This window comes from Myxine glutinosa, chromosome 10 (assembly GCF_964187855.1).
Source record: "Myxine glutinosa chromosome 10, kmMyxGlut1.1, whole genome shotgun sequence".
Taxonomy (NCBI): Eukaryota; Metazoa; Chordata; class Myxini; order Myxiniformes; family Myxinidae; genus Myxine; species Myxine glutinosa.
The window spans coordinates 108,866,626-108,885,062 of record NC_136270.1 but is presented as its reverse complement, the minus strand read 5'-3'; the positions used below and the strand labels follow the sequence as shown (position 1 = coordinate 108,885,062).

Below are 18,437 nucleotides of genomic sequence, written 5' to 3'. Positions count from 1 at the left end.
CCATATCAAGATGTAAGAACTCATGCCAAAAATTGGACAGATCGTACAATATTTAGAGGTCGCGACCAGTTCCTATATTTTAAGGATTTGAAACAAAAATACCATATCAATGTTTATTTCAAAAACACAAAGTCAACCACAATGTCTGTGGAATGTAATATAAAATTTATAGAACTTATACAGCTAAAGAATTAAAGAACTTATACATATCTTTTATGTAAAATATAACACCCATGATTTTAATATACCTTGTAAATAAAAACAATAATTGCTTCAAATTGCTTATAAAGGTATGTGTAGTAAATATATGAAAGAAAATATCGCCACTGGTGGAAAGTTTAACTTGCCTCATCACTGGAGGGAGTATGCAGCCCAGATAGCTGGAGCGCAACAGAGACACGTCTACACCTGCCGAGACCTGGCGGCCAACTGAGCTAGTGGAATAGCACGTCACTATCATAGAGCGATTCTTTGGATATAGGTTTGATGTCTACAGTGGCGTTTCGCAGCAAATATTTATTGTAGAACACAATAATGACTCAAAATTAGTGAAATTACAGAATATAGAGATCTTTACTTTGAGGTAAATATTGGCCTTTAAATATTGGCCGATCATCCGGATTTTTTGCACGTAGGCTTCTTTTGTGATACCGAACAAAAATAGCCTTGCGGAGAATAGGAATTCAAACATTTTTTTTTTCAGTTCCTTTTTGGGCCACCCTATTATATATGTGTGTATATATGTATGTATGTATGTATATATATATATATATATATATATATATATATATATATACACACAGACTTGGCACTTAATATGGAATATTTTTTTTTTCTTGAATTGGGTTTAATTTCTTAACTCAGTATATCAATCTGGTGAGTTTCTTTTACACTTTGGTGATTTATTTGTTAAAAGAACCATGTCACTGATTGTCTGTCGCAGCAAGAAGTCAACAACAGGATTATATCACAGGTGGCGTGGCAAAATGTACGGACAGGTGCATTTGATGATTGGCTTCACAGTCGGGTATACAAGGGTTGTTGCGTTCTGTATTAGTGGAAAACAACTGCTGCACGTCTCCAAAAGTTATTGCCACTTCCTCTGGAGATGGTCCGTCAACTCGACAATGCTGTTTGTCATGGAGTAGTGGCTTGACGAAATTACGGCATGAAACAGCGTGCTATTGCTCGGCAGTATGGCATCACTCAAGGTCAGGTGTCAAAGATCCTGAAACGAAATGCTCAGAGGGGTGTCCCTACTCCAATACAGAGGCCAGGAAGTCGACGCAGAACCACAAGGAGGGATGATCGCCAGCTGCACCGGTTAGTCCGCAATGGCCGCACCAAGTCAGCTAATCGGCTTAGGGCTGAGTGGCAGCAACTGACAAATGTGCCTGTATCCAGAAGGCTAGTCAACCAACGACTGGTTCAAGCAGGCTATCGTGCCAGGCGTCCCCTGAGAAAGCCACGCCTGACCAGACAACACCACCAGCGCCGATTGCAGTGGGCCAGAGAGCACCGTCAATGGCAGCCAGGACACTGGAATGACGTGATCTTCAGTGACGAGTCTAGATTTCTGGTCTATCGTCAAGATGGCCACGTCCAAGTGCGCAGACAAGTGCATGAAGCCTACAACAAAGATTGTATAGTGCCAAGAGTCCAAGCTGGAGGCGGTGGGATGACCGTTTGGGCTGCTTTTCATGCAGGGGGCAAAACTGACCTGGTTGTTCTGAATGGAAACCTGAACCAGTTCAAGTACAGGGCCATTCTGGAAGAAACATTGCTTCCATTTGCTCGTGCAGCCTTTCGAGGAAACTTTGTCTTCGAAGATGACAATGCACGGCCTCATCGTGCTCGCATGATCCAACACTTTCTTGCTGACCGTGGTGTAGAGCATATGGAGTGGCCTGCCATGTCCCCGGATATGAATCCGATAGAGAACTTGTGGGCAGAATTAACGCGTCAAATCGACCACTTGGACCAGCAGCCGACCTCTGTGCGTGAATTGCAGCAGGCTATTGTCACTGCATGGCAAGTGATTCCTGTCCAAACCTTGGCAAATCTCTCAAACAGCATGCCTCAACATGTACGTGCTCTCCTGATTGCTCGTGGGGGTTACACAAAGTACTGAACTGTAATTTTACTGTCCGTAATCCCAGTCATAATTTAACTTTTGTTTTTGTTAAAAAAAATTTTGGCTAATGTGCAAAATAAAGAGATACTTCTGGAAAACGTACAGAGGTTTAACACAGTACTGTCCATGAATTGAGTTCGATATCAGTTTACATCACTTTCAAGGATCAATTTATTTGTTTTGAAATGTCAAATGTGGTTTTTGTTTCTTTTATATGTCACATTAACAAAATCTAGAATAATTTCAACATAATTCCAATGAACTTTTGGTTCTAAGACATCTTGAAAAGTAAGTTCACCCCCACAAAAAAAAGATTCCATATTAAATGCCAAGTCTGTATATATATATAGGGAGGACCAAACAATGAATGGCGAGGAAAAATCCGTGAATGGGGAGGTAAATCCCGAGAATGTCGACGGTAAGCCGCGAAGGTCGATGAAAGTCCCGGAAATCATGAGTCAAAACCCGCGAATGTCGGCGATAATCCTGCAAATGGCGTGTCAAATTATGCGAATGTCGGCGATAATCCTGGAAATGGCGAGACAAAACCCACGAATGTCGGCGATAATCCCGGAGATGGCAAGGCAAATCCTGCAAATGTCGATGAAAATCCTGGAAATGCATGCCGTGCCAGTTTCAATGGGGGAAAAGAGAGACAGCTAATTGCACTAATAGAAACTGTGGAGTGTTTTCATTATGTACAGTAACTCCCGGGGATGACGTGTTATGCAGCTGGTGGGCTATCTCACGAAGTTCTCGATTATAGTGCGGCTAAAATTCACGGCCGCGAAAGCCAAGAAAATGCAAAGCACACAGCAGTGAATGTAGAAGCACGTCATGCTCGTGGCTCGTAGAAGATTTTTTTTGCGTACGTCCACCTGCTTTATGCATGGCTAGTGAAATATGGGTTTTATAAATGTGTCAAGCTAGCAGCCCGTGAATATTTTTTTTTTTTTTTGCTCCCCTGAAAAACCGCGAATTTGTGGAACACGGCCGCGAATAGAAAAAAAACCTGCAAATAGCGGAACGGCGAATATAAGGGTCCGACTGTAGATATACAGGGTGGCCCAGAAGTCATCGGGCAGTTGCCAGAAGTTGCCCAGAAGTAATAGGGCAGTTGCCAAAACAATAGTCACTACAATTTCATTATCATTTTATAATTTATTATTATTATTTTGATTATTAATTGATTTTTGTTTGATGTTATTAATTGATAATTATTTTTTATTTCAGAATCCTCAAAAGTGGAAGATTTGAAACATTTGAACCAACGTTACACAGGCGAACAGCGTGTCTTTATTGTGAAGCCATTTTACAAAACGGAGAATAAGAATAAGAGGCGTGTCGCATTTTAAAGAGCACTTTCATGGGTTAATAAAACGAGACACAGCTGCCAACCTTATCAAGCGCTTTGAAACCACTGGTTCAATTAAAGACTTGGTAAGACCTGGAAGATCAAGGTCCATCTGCACCGAAGAAAACAAACAGGTTGTTGAAGCTGCTTTTAGCCGGTCCAAAAAAGTCTACCAGGTGAGCTAAAGAAGAAATTGGCATTTCAAGAACATCCATTCAGAGGATGCTTCACGAGCTCAACTTGAAACCATATCATCCTCATTTGCTCCATGCTATGACTGAAGACGATCCAGATCGGCGAGTGGAGTTTTGCAAAATTTTTAGACAAAAATGTGCGGAGGATGACACCTTTCCTGAAAAAATATTTTGGAGTGAAAAAGCAACTTTTAAGTTGAATGGCCATGTATGTCAATCGGCACAACACTGTTTATTGGGCAAGTGAAAATCCGCACGTTGAAATGGAAAAGGATGTCAACACCCCAGGTGTCACCGTTTGGGTTGGGATTTGTGCTGCTGGTCTCCTGGGCCCATTCATTTTTGACCAAACAGTGACAGGTGAGAGTTATGTGTGAGAGAGATGGAGATGTGTGAATGGTGTGTGTGTGTGTGTGTGTGTGTGTGTGTGTGTGTGTGTGTGTGTGTGTGTGTGTGTGTTGCAGGAGTGGGTGTGTGTTGCACGAGTGGGTGTGGTTTTGCATGAATGTGTTTTTGTTTCAGTGGTGCATGTTGTAAGGGTACGTGGTAGGGTTTTTTTTGGTGTATGAGTTTAGTGGATGAGGGGCTGTGGATTCTGGGAGTAGAGGCAGTGTTGTTGTTGTCGTCTGTGTTCTCACTGGCTGGGGGTGGGGGTATGTATGCATCCAGGTGTAGCTGCTGCATATGGAGGCATATGCGCCCTTGCTGGCCCACCTTAGCTGACTGTATCGAGGTTGAAGGGCCGAAACGGGACAGTGCCCAGGTGTGTTTTGAAATTATATATACTAGGGAGCTACACACGGGTGGGAGGCCAGAAGCAAACAGACAATGCAGAAACGGCGAATGCTAAAGCATGAAACCAATAAATTCCACATTCCTGTAGCACCCTCAGTCACACGTCAGACATGGGCAGCAAGTTCGTGAAGGACTTCCATGAAAAACGTACCCGTTCGCAAACAAACAGGTACGTGTGTTCCATTCCCAGTCAATAGTGAATCTGCATATGGCGATCCGCGAATATTACGCTTAGAACGTAAAACAGTCACGGCATTCCATCATTCACTTGAACTCGATATCTCTTTTTTCATTCCAAACAGCATAACTCCAATCACAAATTAAATAACATTAATATAAAAAATAAACTTTTAACAACATTCGTGACATAAACAAATATTTAAATCCTGATGTGAAGTTCCGTACGGTTGGGTGAATACAATTACGAATTCAAAATCGTAATTGTATTCACTCAATTCCAATCATCAATTGATACTTTAACAAAACGATTAACGAAACACACAACACAACACAACACAACACAACACAACACCACACACACACACACACACACACACACACACACACACACACACACACACACACACACACACACACACACACACACACTCTCTCTCTCTCTCTCTCTCTCTCTCTCTCTCTCTCTGAAATGACAGTTCCCGCAAACCCTCCCGTTTCTCATCAGCCCGATCAAAGATGTTCAGTCACTCAACTCTTGGGTCTCGCTATCAGCCATGATCTCTCTTGGGCAAGCCACATTTCAAAGTTGGCCTCCAAAGCCAGACGCCGACTGGGCATCCTTCATCGTAAAAAGTCCTTCATTGGCACACCTGAACTCCTATGCATCTACAAGGCTTTCATCCACAGCTTGATGGAGTACTGCTCTCCTCACAGGCTGACTTCCCTGCCTCACATCTTGCTCAGCCTGATCCTGTGAAACTAAGGCCTTTAAGATTATTAGAATCTCCCACGATGAAGCTGAGTCGATGGGCCAATCACTTCACTATCGCAGGCAGTTCGGTGGTCTCTATGTCTTCTTCCACCTCACTTCTGGTCTTGTCTCATTTCTCATGCTGATACCAATGCCGATTATAAAGTGGTAAATAATGACGTCATAATGCATTGTGCACCCATGAAGTGGATACCATGCTGGATCGGTGCTGTGCCCTCGATTGATGGATTAACGTTATTGAGTGGCTTTGAATCGATACATTTTAAATCCTTTTTCTCATTGATTGGTGCATCGAACAGCACAACATCCTGTCATTTTTAAACGAACGGTGAGCTACCGTGTACTCATTTGATAAGCTATTTACGGATATAAAAATAAGCGTCTCATACTTGTCTGGTCATGTGAAAAGCAAGTTTTATACAAAATACAATTCAGTGAGTCCCTGGGTTACAGAGGTAAGTAAATTGGTTGGCACGAGTGGGCTAATCGCCCGGTGATTTAACAAGCTCATCAGGAGACCAACCATTACCTTCTTACTCAGGCTTGCATCGATCAAAATAAGGAAAATGACACATTTAAGAGTTTAAATAGCTAAAGTCGACAAAGCTCAGATTAGTTTAGAGAAAGATGAGTTTGTCTGCCTTGTCAGACAGTATATTTTGTTATCATGTGCTGCACACGCAACACTGAACAATCCAGAATACTGTCAGAGTGCCATTACAACAACAACAAGAACAACAACATGCATTTTAAGGCCATTTTCCCTGCCAGAGCGGGGTTAGCGTTGCAGGCCCCATGACAATCTTCTCCATTTTGCCATATTTTCTACATCTCTCCTTGTTAAGCCCCTTGCCCGCATTTCTTCTTCCACCACCTTTAGCCAAGTCTTTCTCGGTCTTCCCCGTCCTCTACTTCCTTATACATTCATTTCCATCACTCTTCTCAACCAGTCACTTTCATCCTTCCTCAACACATGACCAAACCATCTCAACCTGTTTCTCTTCACATCATCCATCACAGGCTCTATTCCCATCATCTTTCGCAATTCATCATTTGTCTTCCTCTCTCTCAACGATACTCCACACATCCACTGAACCATTCGCATTTCCACCCTTTCCAGCCTTCGTTGCTGCTCTACATTCAATACCCATGTCTCGCTCCCATAAATCATAACACTTCTCACAGATGCAGCATACACCTTTCCCTTCAGCTTCAATGACACTCCCCTCCTCATCAGCACACCTCTCAGTTCCCGAAACTTCTTCCATGCACATCTCACTCCAGCAACCGGTGCCGAGTCTGATCCACCTTCTCCATTCAGCATGTCTCCTAGGTAGGAAAATGTTTTCACACCTTCCAGCTTCACGCCGTCTCCAAGATCCAACTCAACATTTCCTCCACTGCAGCTCCCTCTGTGCACACCTTACACTTGAATGTAGCTGGTCGTTCTTCGAGCTGATCGTTCTTCGAGCTGGTCGTCCTCCGTGCTGGTCGTTCTTCCGGCTGATCGTCCTCCATGCTGGTCGTTCTTCGAGCTGGTCGTTCTTCGAGCTGGTCATCCTGCGTGCTGGTCGTTCTTCGTGCTGATCGTTCTTCGAGCTGGTCGTTCTTCGAGCTGGTCGTTCTTCGTTCTGATCTTCCTCCGTGCTGGTCAATCTTCGAGCTGGTCGTTCCTTCGGGATGATCGTCCTTCGTGCTGGTTGTTCTTTGTGCTGATCCTCCTTCGTGCTGTCTACCGGATCGACCCATATGCTACGCACAGGAACTGCCCTCACCCGAATCAGCATCCGCACGTCCTCCCGGTACGAGTCTAACCGGTGTGATTTATCCACTGTGTGGGAGTGTGCCTGTGTCGGGAATAGTTAGGTAAGGATTTATGATAAGCCTGCCTCTCGTCCTTTTTCTGTGCTTTTTGTGAATAAAGATGTGTATATTTTATTTCCTCTCGACCTGCTCATGTGCGTCTTTTTCCTCATTGATCCGGCATTGTTCAAACCAAATTCGGCTGCTCGAATAGGTCCGTAGATAACGAAGTGTAAAAACGCGACCTACACCGCACGATTCGCTCGGCGCGCCTGATTGAACTAGGTATGGGATCGCGAGGGGTTCAATCCCCGGTCTTCCCAGTCACGTGGTCTCGAAGTTATTTGGATCATGGTCGATAACCCTTCGGCCTGTGGTTGGGGGATTGACGTTTTGAGTTGCTCCGCAACCCGCTGGGCGCGAGGTTGTCGCGGTCGACGGCCCGTGGACCCAGTGTCTGTGGAGAAACGGGGTCTTAACCACCCCCCTTAGTACGTCGACAGACATGGGATCCGCAACCAAATTTACGCTTTTTTAAGAAGCAAGTGCTTTTGAGCTAGGAAGTGCCTTTGAAAAATGAAAAAAATAATTAAACTGACGCTTTGATGCAATCAGGACATACTCATGGCCAGGATGGAGGTACAGTAGGTTTTAACTTTTAACCTCAGCCGCGTACGAACGATCGAGTTTCCCTTTGTGTGAGAGGCTGTTTCTAAAGCAATTGGTTGATTTATATGAATCAGGTGTACTTTAGAAAGGTTGTGTTGTTTCTCTTTGTCAGTTTCAAAGCAAAATAAATTTGATAACACCAGATTTCCAAGCCTTTTACCGTATTAACATGTTTTCCAAATTACCGAGGCAATTTTTTCTACCCGTCACACGATGATTGGAAGCTGTTTATAAAGAATAATGTTGATGCACATCTCCTTGAAACAACTTTAATGCAACGTTTTATTGTACACCGCTCCTTTCCTATGCCATCTCCAGGCGCTGCATAACGTCATTGCCGGGCACCGAAGGGGGCCCAGGAATTGACGCATGCTGAAAGGGAGTAATCGGTTTTCACTCCAGTTGTTTGTTTTGTTTTTGTTTGTTTGTCCGGGCGATATCTCAGCCATCCTTGAGCTAGGAAGCTGAAATTTTGGCACAATAGTGAGCAAGTCCTTTGGCAAAAACATTATTTTGGTTACTAAATTGATTATTATCGATTAATTAAGTACTTATATATTTCCTTTCTCTTCTGGGCATTATCTCAGGCACCTTTTGAGTTAGGAAGCTGATATTTGGACTTGACAATGACCAAATGATTTGGCTGTAAAGGGTATTTTTGATTTATTGATTAATCAATAAATTAATCGATCAATTATTTTTTGATTAATTACTTAATTTTGTTTTGTTTTTTAATTAATGACTTATTTAATTAAATTCCTAAAAGTTACATCTTCGGATGAAGCACTAGTGGTTTAGTTATGCTATTAGCCAATTGATAAAGAAAATATTTTATGACTATTTTTTTTTTTTTTATGCAATTAATCAATCAATTATTGTACACCTCTCCCTCCCAATACAGTCTCTATGAGCTGCACGGCGGTATTTCCAGGAGCCTAAGGTGCCCCGGCAATGCCGCGCTGGAGCATATTTATATATTTGGCATGGGGGTGGTGCACTTTGAATGTATCTGTACTTGTTTTAATTTGTTTTTTGAAATATGCTCTAAAAAGGTGAAAGCTACTGAATATTTTTGGGTTGTGGAGAGTCCAGTACTCTAATCGGTAATCAGCACTCACAATGACTCCAATCGGCCGATGCCGATTGATGAAAAATTGCCGATGTCGGCCTGTGCCGATTTCCGATACCAATATCGGCCTCGCTAGTATCCATGAAGTCCCTTCTTGTAGGTTGCCATGAGGCTCCATGCTTCTCTTCCATAAAGCAGGACGGACTCAACTGTTGCCATGAACAATTGTTCCTTGATACACCGAGAGTGTGTCGACTTATCTCCATACATCAGCTTTCCTTTGTTTGATATCCTCAGCAGTTGCGTTACCTACACATTATTGAAAGCTGGGAGGACATCGGTCTTAAAATCCCCCTTGAAGGGACGGTGATTATCTAGCCTATGAAGAACATGGATGACAGTTTGTCATGTCCAATTCAGACAAGGCCTCGACACCAAATATGGCCTCGGCACCTCAGAAGTGCCACCACTTTTCCTCCGATCAGATTATGATGATAATTAATAATCGTCATCATTATTAGTCGCATTAATGTTATTATTATGATTATATAAAAGGTGAAGTTATGGCAGCATAAATATCACAAGCAAATGGTCCGTGCCCGCACGGAATTATAAACAGAGTAGGGATGGAGACGGCGCAAATGCAAATGGCGTCCTGTTTCATCGAGCCGAGCCTCACTCATAAAATCCATGGCAATTGGATTGGCATGAAATGCACACTTTAAAATTCATCACCTCTTCACTCACTACCCAGAACCACACAACACGACCTTCTGCAAAATTTATGGCGTTCGATTATTTTTTCCCTGTTATCCAGATCTTCATTTCTCATTGGAATCATTGTAAGTTCTGTTAATAAATCGAGTCATACGTCAGACACTAGGTACATTTACAAGCGGGATGCCCAATATATCTTTCTCACGATGATAGAGGAGGTGGCAATTATGCATGGAGGATGGCAGAAATATGTGTTGGAATGCACTGTAAAAGTAATGTTTTTGCGATGTATCATGAAGACAAAGAAAATATGGCCTTAACCCTACACTGCATGAAAAGACCTTCACTGAACACATGGGGAAGCTTGCGGAGCCTCTCAACTGACGAATTAACAGGTGACCAGGAGGAAGAGTGAATGGAACATTGCATTGCTGAGCCGGAAGTTATCACAGTGATTTATTCTCATACGGAGGATTTTATCAGCACCTCTGCCTGAAAGCCTTCGACGAGGATGGCAACGAGGAGGTTGAAGAGGACGTAGTTTCCAAAGGTCATGAGTGCGATGAAATAGAGTGCAGCCAAAGGAGAGGTTGAAGCCATGCCATGGTAGAGGACCACGTTCCAGTCCTCCTGGGTCAGAATCTGCAAGCGACAGCAGGGGAGATCGTTTATAGGAATGGCAAGTATGGTGGAATGGTTACGAGTTATGTTATGAGTTATGGAGTTATTTGAAAAATCTGAACTTAGAGTGCATAAAAAAACAACAATAATAACAACTAGACGGGCCACCCACGACGGGCCACTTTATACCTGCAGGCAGTTATGACCTGGTTCCAAGCTGTGTGACGCACAACATCCTCGTCTTTATAAAACTGAATTCAGAATTGGATTTGCAATATTATATATTCATATATATATATATATATATATGAGTGGTCCTCGGGGTCTTTTGGGTCCTCTGGGTCTTTAGGGTGTTCAGAGTCCTCAGGGTATTTTGGATCCTCTGGGTCTTTAGAGGGTTACATGATCTTAAGGGTCTTGAGGGTCTTAAAGGGTCTTCAAAGGTATAAAGGGTCTCAGAAGTCTAACGTGGCAAAAGGTACATTCCAATAGTATGTAATTAATAGACGTTCTCAATTAATAAACAGGATGCCACTGAGTTCAAACAGTATGTAATTAATAGACTTGTAGTCACACACACGGCTGGAGAAGATAAAATTGTAAGGTTTATTCTTCTTCAAATGATGAATTCTGGCTGCCATACCGTGCCCAATTCACGTTACAATCACGTTACAATTTTAAACATGTATTTTGCTTGACAACTGGATCATACTTATAAAGTTTGACTTTAAGAGCTTTGGCGTTTTCAGAGAAATAATTATTTATTTATTTTCCTTAGATCCAACATGTCTGGGAGACCATGTGACCTATGATTTATTCATGAACACCCTGGTATCCCCAACGTTTGGGGAACATGTGTGTGAATTTTCTACTGAATATATCTAGCCGTTCTGGAGAAGAAGATTTTTAAAGGCTTCGTCTTAAAAATATATGGCTGCCAGACGATGTGACCTATGAGGTTGAAATTTACACCCTATATTCCCCAACTCGAGTTGATCATGTGCATGACGTTTTGCACCAATCTGATCAGCTGTTCTGGAGAAGATTGAAAAAAAGTTTTACATGTTCAACCTAATATGGCTGCCAAACCACATGACCTATTATGTCATAAATGTACATTCTCCACTATAATTGTTGTGTAGATCATGCTGAATAAATTTCAAACTGATTGGATAAAGCGTACTTGCTCACCATTGTGCCAACAACACTTATTCCCAATGGGGAGTACAGTACTTGACAATGAGCCATATTTTAATTGTTTTTTTTTTCCAAGGAGAGGTTTCGGAGGTATTGAGGTCCAAAGTTTTTCAGGTCTTCCAAGATGGCGCCCGTACCATGTGACCTATGACATCATACTTATCACTAAAAATTCTACATGAGTAGACGCATATACACTAAGGTGAAAATTTCATGTCAATTGGGCCAATGTTTCCGAGAAAAGGAATTTAAAAGGGAATAAACCCGCAAGGACCCACAAAAATCATACGGAATAATAATAATAATAATCTGAACAAAAAGAATAGGTTTCCCAGCCTGGAAGACTTCTTGGAACCCTACTCGTTTCTGGGCTTTGAAATCTCCAAAACTGTGATTGCTCAGATCATATAGTTTCAGAAAAGAATATTTTATTTACATTTTTTTTTGTATGAAAGATTGAGGCTCGTGTAAGAGCTAACATTGATCACAAAAAAACAAACGGACACACAAAACATAAAATAAAGGGAGCGGGAGACAAAATGATATTTTTCAGAATTTCTTTTAGTTTTTTCCTTTTTTCAATATTTTTTAAAAATTTAAATTATTTTTTTCTTTATTTTTCACAGAATCAATTTTTCCTTTCATTAGAAAGGATATTTTTAAAGTTTGCTTCGTGACAATATCATTCCCAGAACATGAGAATAATTTCAGTTTTGAAGATTTCATAAATTTTTTTTTTTTTTTTTTTGTATACTGAATCGAGGCTCGTGAAAGAGCTAACATTTATTTCACAAACAAATCAACCAGACAAACAAAATATATAAAAAGAGGGAGCGGAAGACAAGATGGGGAGAGAAGGGGAAGCACACAAACACAATGTCCCGTGTGTCACAGAGTAAACGGTACTGTCGCATGGCATAGCCCGTACACATCGGTCCAGGTATAGTCCGGTTACCAACTAGGCCGGACGTGAAGTGACGAATGACGGCCCCTAACAACACAGGCACACCTGCCACGACACGGAGTATCAAACCTGCCCAACATTTGCAGCCACGAGCGAGCGGTGTTGCGGAGCGTCCGCCTGTCAGCGAACCTGAAACACGGTGACAATGGCCCACAGGAGAGAGTCAAAATTTTTGCGATCGGGAAGTGTGTCTCCGCTCTCTGTCTTCATGCTGAACTTGCAGCCAAAAAGGTGCATTCCCAGGATACTGCGTCACAAGCGAAAAAGCACAAATAAAATGCGAGTTAAATTTCTCTTCATTCAAACCTCAGAAAAAGCAAAATCCAATAAAGTTTGGCAATGACATGTGATTGCATATTGAGTATCAGCATACACAGTCATTTACATACCATGTCATAATTTGGGTAGCCACTTATTAGCCCGTCGTGTGTGTGTGTGTGTGTGTGTGTGTGTGTGTGTGTGTGTGTGTGTGTGTGTGTGTGTGTGGCCAGGCCGTAACTTTTTTACCATTTGAGTTTTGTCATCAAATTTTCACTAAAGCTATATGGAGAAGGCAAATTAATAATTTGGTCAAAGGTCAAAAAGTCAAAGGTCAGCGTCACATAAAATAGTCAATTTTCATCCAATTGACCTGAAATGTTAAGAATTTGCATATTGGGTCACTGAATTGGTTCACCAATCAAAAGCTAGAAGCTGATTGTTTTTTTTAGATCAAAAGGTCAAAGGTTGCAAAAAATCGCAAATTTTCAGCCGATTGACCTGAAATTGAAATTTAAACAACTTTCACAATTGGCAACTGAATTGGTTTACCAAACAAAAGCTACAAGCCAATTTTCTTTTTAGATCAAAAGGTCAAAGGTCAAGGTTGCGAAAAATCGCCAATTTTCAGCCGATTGACCTGAAATTGAAATTTAAACAACTTTCATAATTGGCAACTGAATTGGTTTACCAAACAAAAGCTACAAGCCAATTTTCCTTTTAGATCAAAAGGTCAAAGGTCAAGGTTGCGAAAAATCGCCAATTTTCACCCGATTGACCTGAAATTTAAATAATTTGCATATTGGTTCATATAATTGGTTCACCAATCAAAAGCCAGAACCGTTTTTTTTTTTTAGATATAAAGCTCAACGGTCAAATCTGCATAAAACCATCAATTTTTATTTTGTATTTTTTTTTTTTTACTTTTTATTATTTTGAGCATAGGAATAAGAAGATGTCTGAATACAAACGGACACGTCGACGGGCTTTGCATTTTCAGATGCTTTCTAGTTTGCATCTGGTATTACAAAGAGGTATAAGGAAGTTGGACACAGGGCGAGGCTTACCCCTGTGCTTCATCTTACCCCGAGGCTTACCTGGCCCATCTTACCCCTGTGCTTCATCCACACCCTATTAGCAATTCAATCTATCAGTATTATTGGCCAATACACACAATTATGTTGGTTCACTGCACCATTGAGCTTAAATGTTGTTTCATCTGACCAAACAATTATGTCCACAAACCTTGCATCCTCATCCACCTTCCCTTGAAACCTTTCACAAAATCCAGCTCTGCGATCCGGATCGTCTTCAATCATTTCATGTAACAGTCTCGGCACATACGATTTGCACTTAGCTGCTTTGTGAATTCGGTGTACACTTGCCCTGCTGATGTCTCACAAGCACATCACCTTTCAGATTTTATCGTGATCGTGTGAATTTCTTTAACAACATAGCACAATTTTCCCAACCCACCCATGATTGGGGTCTCCCAGATTGTTGCTTGCACATGTCTTGCGCAGGACCGTACATCTCAAATGTATCACAACTTCTTGTAATTGTTATTCATGATGGAGGTTCCGTTGCTAATTCATGTGTCCGCTGTCTTTGCACTTCACAGGCATTTTCGAATTTCCAATATCACTTCAAAATTACTTTGTGTTGTTCAAACGTCAAGCAACCGTTTGCAATGTTGTTTGTGCTTTGCATTGTGGGTACCGTTTCCCTTTTGTCTTTGCTGCTAACACCATCTGTTAGGTGTACGCCACACTAATGAGAAGCACATTCTAATTGTGTTACACCATGACTACGTGAATATATATTCACTTGTAAAAAGTCCGTCAAAAATTACAGGTTAAAACAATTTATTCGACGGTGCAGCGGCGTGCGCATGCCAAAGTATGAAGCCTCGGCCTAGTGTCAGGTGTTCTTTATTACCTTCGCCACCAAAGGTGGATGGAGGTTATGTTTTCACCCCTGTCTGTCTGTTTGTCTGTCTGTCCGTTTGTTTGTGAACAAGATATCTCAAAAAGTTGTGGACGGATTCGGACGAAATTTGGCAGAGATGTAGCGGATGTGGCAAGGACAAAATGGTTAAATTTTGGTGAAGATCCAGATCCAGATCCGGATTCGGATCCGGCTACTAGAATTTTTAAAGTGATTCTTCACCATTGGGAGATGGGGACAAAAACAATACATAGCAGGATATCTCAAAAAGTTGTGGATGGATTTGAATGAAACTTGATGGACAGATTTGTGTGTTTGACAAGGAAGCATCGATTCAATTTTGGTGAAGATCCGGATCCGGATCCGGCCAGTAGAATTTTTAAGTGATTCATCACCATTGGGAGATCGGGCCAAAAACGATTTAAAAAAAATTAAAAAAACACCTTTAGAGGCCATTTTTCCCCGCAAGCGCGGGTTGGCCTTTTTCGGGAACTGTGGTTGTTGTTGTTTTTCGGTCCCCTTTTTGAAGCAATGTTTTACGGCCGGATGCCCTTCCTGACGCCAACCCTTTTTGCCGCCTTTAACGACAAGCAGGGAATTACCAGTGAACTGGTACTCAATTTGCCGACCTCGGAAGGATGACAGGCTGAGTCAACCCCCCTGGCGTTAATTCAGCGATTGACCGGAATTCGAACCCAGGATCCTAGGATCCTAAGCCAGCACCCTAGCCGCTAGCCCAACACCAGGGCCAAAAACGATAAAACAACAACAACAAAAAAAAAAACACCTTTAGAGGCCATTTTTCCCCGCAAGCGGGGGTTGGCCTTTTTCGGGAACTGTGGTTGTTGTTGTTTTTCGGTCCCCTTTTTGAAGCAATGTTTTACGGCCGGATGCCCTTCCTGACGCCAACCCTTTTTGCCGCCTTTAACGACAAGCAGGGAATTACCAGTGAACTGGTACTCAATTAGCCGACCTCGGAAGGATGACAGGCTGAGTCAACCCCCCTGGCGTTAATTCAGCGATTGACCGAGCGATAAAAAGCAGGATATTTCAAAAAGTTGTGGACGGATGATTTTGATTAAATGTGATTCTGTATTGTGATGTTCTGGTCTACTCTGGGATACAAAATGTAAACTGTTCACCTGGCAGAGGTATGTTCTCTACTGAGTGCCGTTCTAGTATCTTCTTTAATATTTTTGATTTATTGATTAATCAATTAATCAATTAATTGCTTATTGATTAATAAATTAATTCTTAAATTTTTCCGATTAATGACTTATTTCATTAATTTTCTAAAAGTTACAGCTTCAGATGAAGCACTGGTGGTTTAGGTATGCTATTAGCCAATTGATTAATTATTTTATCAATTCATGATTATTATTTATTTATTTTCTTTCTCATCTGGGCATTATCTCAGGAACATTTTGAGTTCGGAAGCTGATATTTGGACACGACAATGACCAAGTGGTTTGACTGTAAAGGGTATTTTTGATTTATTGATTAATCAATTAATTAATTATTTATTAATCAATAAATAATTTAATTTTTGGATTAATGACGTACTTGATTAATTTTCAAAAAGTTACAGCTTTGGATGAAGCACTGGTGGTTTAGGTATGCTGTTGGCCAATTGATTAAGAAAATATTGTATGATTAATATTTATTGATTTTAATTATGCAATTAATCAATCAATTATTGTACACCTCTCCCTCCCAATGCAGTCTCTATGCGCTGGAGGATGTTATTTATTTATTTGGCATGGGGGTGGTGTACTTTGAATGTATCTGTACGTTATTATTTTATTTAAATTTATTTATGTATACAATGATATACATGGAAAAAATTTTTGGAGAAAAGACCTACATTAGCCTGCACACTATAAAGTAACTGGCCCAAAAGGATTACCACAGTTAGAAGCAATTTTGGAAACAACTCATTTCCAAATCCATCAACATAATCTGACTGCAGTTGGGAAATAAACTGAGGATTTTGATTTTTTTGAGGAATGGGAAAAAGGAAGAAAATAAATGAGTGCCTTGGATGTGTCACCCTTTTTACGAGGCTGATGCTAGCTCGAAATTACAAAGGGACAACTTCATACTTCTTACTGAACCTCTTACTGTCTGCCTAAATGAGTCCTTGCTGCTATTGGTGGCCTCGTCAAGTGGTGCATTTTTCTAGATCATCATATTAGTGTCCAGGCAAATAGCAAAGCACAGCAAAATTAAAATTAAATAAATCTACACGATGAATGAGCAAAGGAAAACCATAGGACTTATGCTCCGATGATGATGGGCAATTTTATGACAACAATGGATCCATACAGCTGGTAAATGGCCTGCATAATTGCTTGGGATGGTGGATTCTTCATTACAATCTTCTGTTTATATTTCTTCACCGCTGCATTTAAAGTGAAAAAGACATTTGATAAAGTGAAAACGACTATTCCATCCGGATAATCATCAACATATTCATTATACATCCTTCAGCAGTCAATGCAATGCCATTTGTTACGTAATTTCCGAGGAGCCAGCTGCACATGTTATGTCTCTTCTGTGCTTGTGAGCACATGATTGGCTGTTGATTAGGAATGATGTCACGTATGCTTTCTGGCCAATCCGGCACAAGACCCGACTGCCTTCAGGAAAATTACTGGGAAATTCACGAAGTTGCATTTGCTACAAATGGTGCATTTTTTCAGATAAAGATGTAAAGTCATCTAATTTAATAATTAGCTAATGATCAGATCAAGTAATTATCTTTTTTATATCACTTCATTGTGTTGTGTTTCACTTTTATACCGGTAATTGAATGATTATTTTATGTCATGTCCTGCTAAGGCTGTGAGTAGTACACAAAAAAACAGTTACAAAAAAAATTACAAGAAAAAAACGTACAAAAATTTACAGTGAAACTTAGTATACAAAAAAACAAAAAAATGGGGATGCAGAGAGAGAGAGAGCGAGAGAGAGAGAGAGAGAGAGAGAGAGAGAGAGAGAGAGAGAGGGAGAGAGGGAGAGAGAGAGAGAGAGAGAGAGAGAGAGAGAGAGAGATACAGAGAGAGAGAGAGAGACAGAGAGAGAGAGAGAGAGAGAGAGAGAAAGAGAAATAGAGAGAAAGAGGATGTTCAAATAGAGTGGAGTGGAAAGGAAAAGCTCACGTGGCCAATCTAACACAAAAGTGCCATTAATTGAATGAATGAATGAATGAATGAGCGTTTTAAGGACATTTTCCCTGCTAGAGCGGGGGTTAGCCTTGCGGGCCCCATGACAATCATGGTTCCCTGTTTGAGGCAATGTTTTTATGGCCGGATGACCTTCCTGACGCCAACCCTTGGTCACGCTCTTATGATGCGCAGGGATACGGTGTACCTATTCTAAACCGGGGTACACACGGGGATCATTCATCCCAGCAAGCTGGTACTCAATTTGCTTTGAGAAATGATACTCAAATTTGAGTGCTTGAATATCATCAAAGTTGCTTGCGTTTCTTATATTATATCTTCATGTCATTGTTCTATGATGTGTATAAATATGGTTATGTTTAAGTCTATGCCTTCACTCTCACTTCCAAGCAATCTAACCTGCGTTTGAATCCTGACCCAGCTATAAACTGTCATCCCAGTGTTTCGCAGGCAGGCCTGTGATTCATCAATGTGTGTGCCGTATGTCAGATGGATGTTAAACTTGTGTCTTGTTTGTCGGCATTAGTTTGTGGATCGGCAATGGAACCGGCACTGAGGCTAGCCTCAATTGATATCTA

At 41.2% G+C, this 18,437-nt stretch overlaps 1 protein-coding gene across 1 annotated transcript in view; it reads right to left on the bottom strand.

Moving 5' to 3' along the window:
* LOC137433382 (voltage-dependent T-type calcium channel subunit alpha-1H-like) overlaps positions 1 to 18,437 on the bottom strand; it is a gene marked incomplete at its 3' end in the record, with an annotated part of 532,188 nt that overhangs the window by 113,762 nt on the left and 399,989 nt on the right. The window contains exons 13-14 of the mRNA XM_068125712.2: positions 12,599 to 12,716; positions 10,174 to 10,329 (exon numbers count right to left, since the gene is read on the bottom strand). Of these exons, the coding sequence (XP_067981813.2) occupies positions 10,174 to 10,329; positions 12,599 to 12,716 (274 nt within the window). The remainder of the gene's footprint in view (positions 1 to 10,173; positions 10,330 to 12,598; positions 12,717 to 18,437) is intronic.